The sequence below is a fragment of the Daucus carota genome, chromosome 2 (genome assembly GCF_001625215.2).
Source record: "Daucus carota subsp. sativus chromosome 2, DH1 v3.0, whole genome shotgun sequence".
Taxonomy (NCBI): Eukaryota; Viridiplantae; Streptophyta; class Magnoliopsida; order Apiales; family Apiaceae; genus Daucus; species Daucus carota.
Genome location: NC_030382.2, coordinates 51,734,457 through 51,744,000, shown reverse-complemented (window position 1 = coordinate 51,744,000; position 9,544 = coordinate 51,734,457). Strand labels below are relative to the sequence as shown.

At 33.2% G+C, this 9,544-nt stretch overlaps 2 protein-coding genes across 4 annotated transcripts; one reads left to right on the top strand and one right to left on the bottom strand.

The window, feature by feature from the left end:
* Nucleotides 1–713: 713 nt before the first annotated feature.
* LOC108210121 (photosynthetic NDH subunit of subcomplex B 3, chloroplastic) lies at nucleotides 714–4,601 on the top strand. Of its 3 annotated transcripts, none has more exons than XM_017381392.2 (7): nucleotides 714–968; nucleotides 1,052–1,165; nucleotides 2,044–2,097; nucleotides 2,554–2,616; nucleotides 3,234–3,296; nucleotides 3,548–3,591; nucleotides 4,461–4,601. In XM_017381392.2, exons 1-6 carry the CDS (start codon nucleotides 789–791, stop codon nucleotides 3,581–3,583), a joined length of 510 nt encoding a protein of 169 aa, XP_017236881.1. In that variant the 5' UTR covers nucleotides 714–788; the 3' UTR covers nucleotides 3,584–3,591; nucleotides 4,461–4,601. The 3 variants fall into 3 exon arrangements, with proteins under 3 accessions (XP_017236881.1, XP_017236880.1, XP_017236878.1); XM_017381391.2 differs by lacking the exon at nucleotides 4,461–4,601 and adding an exon at nucleotides 3,662–3,829; XM_017381389.2 differs by lacking the exon at nucleotides 4,461–4,601 and having other exon boundaries at nucleotides 3,548–3,829.
* Nucleotides 4,427–8,896, bottom strand: LOC108210122 (polyadenylate-binding protein-interacting protein 5). The gene is made up of 4 exons (XM_017381393.2): nucleotides 8,733–8,896; nucleotides 6,689–6,903; nucleotides 6,456–6,604; nucleotides 4,427–4,778 (listed from the first exon to the last, which is right to left on the bottom strand). Exons 2-4 carry the CDS (start codon nucleotides 6,879–6,881, stop codon nucleotides 4,626–4,628), a joined length of 495 nt encoding a protein of 164 aa, XP_017236882.1. The 5' UTR covers nucleotides 6,882–6,903; nucleotides 8,733–8,896; the 3' UTR covers nucleotides 4,427–4,625.
* Between the last annotated feature and the right edge of the window lie 648 nt (nucleotides 8,897–9,544).

Here is a 9,544-nt window from a genome sequence, read left to right as displayed (position 1 = left end):
TATTTAAAATTAATTTATATAGCAAACTCTCTATATTATCGCGAAACTCGAACTCAAAATACAGCAAGGAGTAATGTGGAAAGAAAAGAGCCCGGGCGTGAAGATCCTCTGGATTTGGACTATCGGAACTGCTGCAATTCTGGTTGCAAATGTTGCAACCACCAGGATGAGAGATTTGCAGATACAGATGGATACTCAACAATCCATCCATCCTAACCCTCCCGCTCAAGAATCAGAGCCTGTGATAGCCGATGATTCAGCTGGGTTTGTTCGAGAAGATAAGTTCTAGTAAGGCAGATCACTTGTTTGACTAATTGCCTCAGTGTAATAAAAATACCTTGTATTCTGGATTTAAATATTTGTCAACAGATGTATGGCAGGGCTTATTATTTTTACTCTTTACATTAGAATTGCAGTTGCAAATTGAATTTGAATTAAATTTATCTGGACAAGTTAATTATTATGTGATCGTGTATAGTAGTCTTTCAAAATAAAAATGTTAAAATAGTGTCACCGTGATTCATCCATATATAGATATGACATAGGGTCTGATTCATTTTTATATAAATATGATAAATGGTCTGATTCAATTTTAATAAAATTGGAAAGAAGAAAAATGATTAAATATTATTAAATGAAATTTAAATGTGTTTGATTAATAAAAAATTGTCAATATTCATAATAAAATTCATATAAAAAAATAACCAGTGTATATTGAGCTGACAACATTACTTTATTACATACTACAAGGCAACCAGAAATATTGTGTGGTAAGCACAGTGTGTACAATGTCTACCTTAAATTTCCCTGTGATGACCCTCCGACAACCGCCGGAGTTCACCGGAAATGTAAACAGGCAAAAACCCATCACACTTCATCCCCGCAGAAGACACTTGACACTCCCCTTGGCCTCAAATTCACCACAGCCAGCTGAGCAAAAACCCATCATTGAGCTCCAGTTTATAGGGGTAAGAACATACATATTTTACTTGTCATCCACTTGTATTTTTTTTTTTTTCTTTTTCATCAATTTTTTTTTTATGATGGACAGCCAAAAGCGGGAGGAGATGGAAAATATCCAGTAGATGAAGTCACAGAAGTGAGTGGAGAGAAAGTTCTGAGGAAGATTATGGAGGATAACAAACTTGAGCTTTATGCTACTTATGTATGTTTTTTGAGTCTCTAGCTACATTTTTGTGAGTAACTTTCGATTAGTTTGTAAGCATGACATAAATGTTTAAGTCTTACTCTTGATACTTCGAGGTTTCGGGAGAATTGGACAATTGGTAACTTGATAAGAGGTGTTTTTGACCCTTAGGTCTTTGGTTGCAATTGTGAATGATGAGATTTTTGAAAATTATTGGATAGTCTAAGTGATCTACTTCTTTTATAAGGTGATTAGTTACCCACTCGGGTGTACTAGTGAAAGAAAAATATTGTGAATTATGGATAGTGGTAAAAGAAATGACTACTCTTCTTCGCTCTTTGGAGATGTGCTGTTCACTGGCCTCAAAGAGAGAGGGTATTAATAGTGCCAAGACCAAGGTTCTTGATAGGTGAGGAAGAGTGTGCGTAAACAAAAGATTTTGTGTTCCTTCAAAATTCATAAATTCTTATCTCGCCAATCAACTGTAGTAGATAAGAAGCAACAGAAAACACCCATGGTGATACTTGGGGCCTCTTAGTTCTCACCTCTGAACTAGAAGGATTTAGTAGATCGGCTCATGGGAGCTGCGTTTTGATTGGAAGAGTTTTCTGTGAAAGCAGCCAATCAAAAAATGAGCCCTTCATTTCACCTGGAAAAAGGAGTCAAGATATCCCCAATTAAGAAATTCAGACCTCGTTAATTCTCTCATTTTGTATCAAAATTTTGCTGTGGGTTATTTAAAGTTTCTTTAGGGCACATCGTGCTCATTAGTTGGGAAGAGATGTCTACTAAAATTTTCGTGAATCTTTAATAGTATATTGAATTAGGCATGCATTTTTCATTTTTCTCTTAATTTATAAGATGAATTAAAGTTTCTCATTCTTTGCTCTTTAAAGGGAAAGCTGATGAATTGTGGTGGGGGTGGAAGTTGCGGAACATGCATCGTAGAGGTAAGATATGAAAGTCATCTTCTTATACTACTACTTAAGCATCTCCAGCCATGGAGAGCTGTTAGCTGTATAGTCCACATGGCAGCGGATGTTACCTATCCTCTAAAAAACAAGTCACTCCAAGGGAGAAGACCTGTTAGGTATAATTATAAATATCCTCATTTGGTCTTCCAAATTTATTGAACCCTTGCCCATCCTCTAAACACCATCCAACTTATCTCCCACTACTCTCCAGCTGCAGAGGTATGATTTCATCTCCTTTTTCCTTTTCAGAAATTTTAAAATTTAGGCTTGATTGTTGCAGTACCAACTTATAAGGTCACCCTAATTTATAAAATTTAAACAAATTTCAAAAATGTTCATTTCTCGTCTCTCTATAGATTAGTAATCTATGTTCATCTCTCATCTCTCTATAGATTAGTAATCTTGTCCTCTCTCATTCTTCTCCCTGTGTAGGTAATTGAGGGGAAGGATCTTTTGAGTGAAAGAACAAATGCGGAACTGAAGTATCTAAAGAAGGCATGTCATATTTCATCACCCCCTCTCAAGCACTCCTACATTGTTATCACTCCATCTTAAAATTTGCACTTGTTCTATATGTTACTACATGAATGTGTTATACAGGCGTTCAGGAAGTAGAAAACTAATGATATTTAGTTTACAGAGAAGAATAAAACAGTAGAAAAATGGCAGGGAGTCTAGTGATGCTTAAATCTTATGTTGTGTTTGGTTGGGGGGAATGATTCCGGAAGGAATGGAATGAAAAATGAACTATCTTATGTATGATTTTTTAGAAATTTCATTCCTTCCTCCATTCCATTCCCTACATCATATGCTAGATATCACCCCTTCCATTTGAGATGGAATGCTCCATTCTCTCCCATCCTCAATTTCTTCTCAATTCTCATCATAGCAATTTTGCACTCCTTCAAATTTTTTCAAAACTTTCTTCCTATCTCTATTAGTTTCAAGTATTTTTTACTCATTCCATTCCATTCTCACCAACCAAACACAACATTAATGTTTAGATGTCTATTTTTAAATTCAAATAAGTTTTAACATAAATTAACTATATACTTCGGCCGACAGTAGATCACACTATAACTTAATTATGAAATTTGTTTTCTGATGATTAGAAACCAGAGTCGTGGAGATTGGCTTGCCAAACTATTGTTGGAAATAAAGAAAATTCGGGAAAGGTGCGCGCTCTATCATTGTTTAAGTTGTATTTTTGTTCAGATCAAGCTTTTTGCACCTTTACTCATGAAATTTATAGTTAGATGCACACACAGACTATGTATATGCTTCTTTACTGGTGCTTCGTTTTTCTTCATCTGCATCATGAATTTGAAAAGCATATCTTCGCAACTCTGCAACTTTGAAATAACCTTTGAACAAAGTCTTGGCACACTTTATACCAATTATATGTTGTTATTAATGCTGGTAACAGGTAGTGATCCAGAGGTTGCCTCAGTGGAAGAAGTGAAATGAAATGTAGGTATTCTCCGAGTTACCTAGTTTTGTTCAAGAAGGTTATCGATTTATATTGCAAATTTAATTGTAGATAAAGAGATGATGTTTGTATACACCAAGGAAAATGGGGCCTCAGTCCTGTGAACGTTAGAGGGCAAGTTTGGGTTTAGAGTGCATAATACAACTTGTTGCTGCAAATATTATGTGAACTATTATGATGTCGAATACAATTTAAGTATATTATGATATTGCAAGTTCACACATGAAATCGGCTAATATTAACTTTTTTGAAATCCAGTTGAAGGTTAATGTTATTTTCTATTATTTTTCTTCAAAATTGCAATATGTTGATTTTGTGGGAAACAATATCATGTGGTCAAATACTAGCTTTTATGGAAAAATTACATTCAAGGAGTGGTAAAGTAATAATATCCTAACGAAATGTACTATGAAGTGAAAAAAACAACCTGGTTAAGTTCACATGATGTTTTAATTTAATCTTCTTACAAAAAATTTAAACATTGTCCGTTATAATGTGCTAAGCCGCTACATGATTTTTAAGGTAACACCTAAGAATATAAATTATTTCTTACTCCGACAAAATATCAAGGGACCAGAAAGGATATAGAAGAGGAAACAGAGTACCATCGGATAAACAGAGCAAATTAAGCTCCTGGCCGTTTTCCAGTGTAACAACTTACTAAGAAAAATTCAGAGACTGCTTCTTCACATCACGTATATGTCAAACTTCTAAATTACGTCAGAAATAGCAGCTTGTTAATATGTTCAGAACTCCATGTGTTTGGTTTTGACACTAATTTTCACAGGATTTTGATACTGTTAATCACTGATAACATTCTTGCATCTAAAATTATGTATATTTTTGGCAGGTCCAAAATGCAGTTAAAGTACAAGCAGAGCTCCAACCAACCTGTACATACATAACAAAGAAGTGTATGCACGTAAAACCTACTTTGAATACAAATTCACAATTTGTTATCCACAGAAATGGGAGGGCCGTAGAACATATACTGAATTGATGTATGCATGCTGAACTAGCTTGAAAGAGGCTGAGTACCAGCGGTTGAAGAACCTCCAACTTCACTTTTGGACACATCCTTTAGTTTGTAGACTGAAGATCCAGATTCAGCTACATCGCCAATGTCCAAAGTGTCTGGAAGATTTTCAGAATAGTCTGTTGGATATAGCTGTGAAGTAAACCAATCAGTAATACATATATTCATTCTCTTTTTACTTTTTCTAGGGTCAACAAAATAACTACAAAAAATTGTCATATTCTTTCACTAGTGCCATAGTACTATTGTTGGTAACATAGTAAATTTACATAAAACTTGCATCTCATTTACCATGTGCACTAGGTCAGGGTACATATTCTACTTAACAGCAAAATAATAACAATTGGAACTAGATTTGAGTCCCTTGTAATTGGTAAAAAAGTAAGCTTCTGCAATTCTGCTTTCATTGTCTATTTGCATAGCAAGGTATTTACGCTGATCATGACACAACAGCAGGAAAGTTATTCTTATATTTAATGAATAATTGTCCATGCAAATAACTGATAATACATACCAGGTGAATATACATATATAAAAAATAATTTTAAAAATGACAATTTTCAACAGAAAAAGAATATTTGAACTACAGAGGTTTGCAAAGGTATTTATCTGTGATCACAGAAGTTAAGTGTTCAAGAAATGAGAGGTGTACCATAAACTGCTCCAAAAGAGCATTCAATTCATAATCATTTTTATAGCTACCACCAGGGACAGAGCTAGATATCTGAGGTTGCAGGGGCAAGACTACCAAAAATAATAATTATTATTATAAGGTTTCTATATACTCGAGAAAATCAGAGGGGGCAGTAGTAATATAAACATACTACTTATAAAATACAGTAGTAGTAGTAGTAGTCATCAATAGACATCAGTATAGTTATAGTAATTCTTTAACAAGGCGGAGATAACAAACGTATGCAAACAAACAGAGTCGAGTCAATTATACATAACAATCATCAATATGTATACGTTTTGTGGGGACAGTCACCCCTGCCTCCCTCCGTCCCTGGCTACCACAGGTCTATTTCAATATAATCATATACAAATGCAACAAAAAGATGTTGAGTGTGTGCGGGTAGAAATAAGTAATCTTATAGTCTTGCTAGTTAAAAATATTGAAAATTTTCGCACAGCATTTTACTAAACTGAGTTTAGACAGTCTTAACAAAGAATAACTGATTATGATGGGAATTTATCATGAAGTCCTACAGCTTTAGTACACACTAAAAACCAAAAAGTTTCAAGGAAACCTTTTAAACAAGGAGAGCCAGTGCTATCACGAAAATTTTTGGGAATATAGTTTGTCTCAAGTTCTACAATGAAATTAGGTGACACGCCTCTGCGGTCTTTTTGATAGTTAGTAGCTTTAGGCCGCAAATAAGTAATAACTATCTAGATCAGGCAAGAATTCTCAGAATCACGAATCTAAAAGAAGGCGTTAAAGAGATTAGATAAGACTCTATCAGACTTTCTATTTCGATAGAAGTATTTCTAATATTCTACTTACTTGCACAATCTCCTTCATCAGAATTTTATCGAACCACGTCATCATGATCAAACATGAACCGAGGTTCTTGCCCCAACTTATCTTTTCTTAGTTTAAATAAAAAGTTTCAGGTTTAACATATATCAAGTCACATAAAATATGAAAACAAACTATAAAGGTGTTTAGCACCATAAATTCGATATACATTGACAAATAAATATACAAGGGACTAGGGAGTAATGAACTATATGGAAGAGTAAATTTTCTCGGTCAGGGTTTCAATGATTCATATTGAGTTTCAATTAAAAAGATTCATATATTACCTCGAGTTGATTCAGCATGTCAACTGTGGCATCCAGGTCACCTTTATTTATTAGATAGACATCGGACAGGGAATCATCAGATACACCAGGAAATGTCATCTGAAGGTATGTCAAATCCATGTCACTATCATCGTCCGACTTATGCTTCTCTGTCAACTCATCAGGAAATGAGGATAAGCCATAGTTTCCATAAACAGTTTGATCTTTCAACTTAAAATCATCTAAGACATTACCCTGTATACAGCTTTGAGGAGCCATTTGGTACTGGTTATGTGTTGTTGCGCTCGCAGGTTTTAGCCCCTCATCTCCAATCTTGGAAGCACTTGTGGTGATTTCAAAATCCTTGTTTCCATCAGAGATACCCCTTCTGGAGAGGGGAATGTATGATGCTGCATAAGGATTCAAAGAAGATGTCCCTCCCTTCATTGCCTCAGTTTATAAGAGAGCACTGAAAATATATTTCGATTCATAAGTTTAACTTGGAAACTGTCATGTATGAAAATTTTCAAATGTTTCCGGATCAGGAGTTAACTTTCAGAAAAAATATACTTAAAATTGATCTAAATCTGCTAATTCATTCTAATTATGACATCAAATAACATATAGAGAGATAACTGTACAGTACAGTTGGAACTGAAAAAAACAACTACAATGGACAAGCACATAAAAATGACTAGTATAATGATATCTTCATAGTTAAAATAAAGAGAAGCAACACTGCACTTGGATGTGCCTCCAAATTAATTAAAAAAGATAAGAAGGTCAGCATTACACTTAGATTTGTAACAGAGAGATCAATTTGGACATTCAAATTTAATCTAGTGAAAATTGAATCTGGTGTTCCACTATTATAGATTTTATTAGAAGTAATAAACATTTATAGAATCACAAACTGCACTTCATAGTCCAAATTCAGTAATCAGAAAATTCTATATATATAGCACACAGTAACATGGTAGAACCCTAATTTAAGTTTTAAAATTTTCCGGATGGACATTTTATCTATTGAGATCATACCTAGATATATTTAGAACTTCAAACGTAACTGGCTAAATCAGCAAAACAACAAATATAAAGTAAAGAACACGATCCATAGCAAAGAACATAATATACATAGATATACAACATATTAATATGTATATTTTGATGCATTTTAAGCTAAATCTAGTGGACCAAATCACCAGAGTCGAACAACAAAAAATATATAGTTAAAAACAAGATCAGTTGCGAAGAAGATAATATGCGTACATTAATATAGAACAAATCAATATGTTTAATTTAATGCATTCCAATAAATACATTCATATATACACATATATGTTGTTGAACAGAGCTAGAAAGCTAAACAATCAATAATTACATTCCAAAGTGCTTCAAATATAGCTTAACAAGCCTACAACTGCTCTTAAAATTAGGTTTAAAACTAAGGTTCCTTCCACTTGGATGGAATGGAATGAGGAGAGAATGGAATTGAAAATTATAAAGAAGTGTTTATGCCGAAAGAAGAAAGTATGAGTGAGTTTGAATTTCTAATGATGAAGATTACAGGGAAACATGATGAAAAAGTGGACTGAGCATTCTTTCCAATACATGCAGGTTAGATTTCTAGTCCAAATAGTTGGAATACAATGACTGAGTGAATGAAAATTATAGACATTTTCTCTAATTATCCCCAATTCAAAGGACAAATTTCATTTCATTCTCCCTCCATTCCATTCCATCCAAGTGGAATGCAGCCTAAGATTTTACATTATTATTTGCAACAAATTAATTACATGTAACTAAATGTAGTAAACACTTAGCGAGATAATAACTAGACAGGGTCATAAATTCACTGACCAAATAATTCTAGTACACAATCAAACTGCTAGGCTATATTTTTAATTAATGAGTTTACTCAATTTGTGCCATAATCGTTACAGATTATGCAAGACCAAAACCGACTAGCTAAATCAAATACGGATCCAAATCACCAACACAACTCAATTACAAGATATCAATAAACAGATTCAGCCATCAGATATCCAAGTTCAAGTAAATAAAACGATTTAAATCGAATCAATTATATCAAAACCGCATATAAAATTTTGGCACCGCAAAATCCATCAATTAAAGATCACAAACCCTAGGAGACATGTTTAAATAAGCAAATAACATCGAAATCAATCAAAAAATATGATTAAAACTCGAAAAAACATGATACAAGCGTGCATATAAATGTGGAATTGATAGAATTGAAAAAAAAAACATATGTACGAAGAAGAGATCAAAACTGACAAGATGAACGAGGTTGGAAACCCTAGATTTGAGGAATGGCTAATGAAGAAGCTCGTTCCTCTCGTCTCTCCAACAAACTAATTAGTAAATCACGAGAGAAAGGGAGAGATGCTTTTATTTTCAGATTTTATATCACAGCTATGTATACACATTTATTTTTCTGCGATCATTCAGCGTCGCCAGTCCATTTAATATTTCAATTTCCCACGTCAGCAACGTTTACATGATACAGTACTACAGGAGAACCACTGTAATTAAATATCTTATTTTTCAAAACTTAATTTTCATAAATTAATTTATGAGGTGTATTGGATTAGAATTTTAAAACATTTTTTTCATTCATAAAATCTTAAGGTATTCAATTGGGATTGTTTGAAATACATTAAAATTTTGGAGTACTCAATTGAGATTTTAAAGTATGTTAATGTTACAAAACTAGTGGTATTCAATTAAGATTGTAAATTATGCTTTAAAATCCGATTATATTCATTTAAGATTATTTAAATGATGGTATTCAAATGCTGATAAATATTTTTTGATTTCATAAAATGATGGATTTTGTGATATTCTTCGGTGTATTTTAAGTTTTTTGAAATCCCAACAAAATTCATGAAATTTTGAAGCATTGTGCTTAGATCCTAAAGAATTTATATCAATTCTGCGACATTTTATCAAAAATCCGTATATAATCAAAATCATATACAATCTATTAAAACTAGCTTTCCAACCCGTGCAAAGCACGGGGAGCTTTGGATAGATCTTTTATATCCAATTTTATTATTTTTTTTATCTTTAATGTTTTCGTAGATTTG

What these genes read in the sequence shown, in the direction of transcription:
- LOC108210122 (XM_017381393.2), bottom strand. Translation starts at nt 6,881, where the DNA reads ATGAAGGGAGGGACATCTTCTTTGAATCCTTATGCAGCATCATACATT. An exon ending in TCCTCAAAGCTGTATACAGG is followed by an intron (nt 6,605 to 6,688) that starts GTAATGTCTTAG and finishes ATGAGTTGACAG; the next exon opens with AGAAGCATAAGTCGGACGAT. An exon ending in ACATGCTGAATCAACTCGAG is followed by an intron (nt 4,779 to 6,455) that starts GTAATATATGAA and finishes TTTACTTCACAG; the next exon opens with CTATATCCAACAGACTATTC.
- LOC108210121 (XM_017381392.2), top strand. Translation starts at nt 789, where the DNA reads ATGTCTACCTTAAATTTCCCTGTGATGACCCTCCGACAACCGCCGGAG. An exon ending in TTGAGCTTTATGCTACTTAT is followed by an intron (nt 1,166 to 2,043) that starts GTATGTTTTTTG and finishes TGCTCTTTAAAG; the next exon opens with GGAAAGCTGATGAATTGTGG. An exon ending in GCGGAACATGCATCGTAGAG is followed by an intron (nt 2,098 to 2,553) that starts GTAAGATATGAA and finishes CTCCCTGTGTAG; the next exon opens with GTAATTGAGGGGAAGGATCT.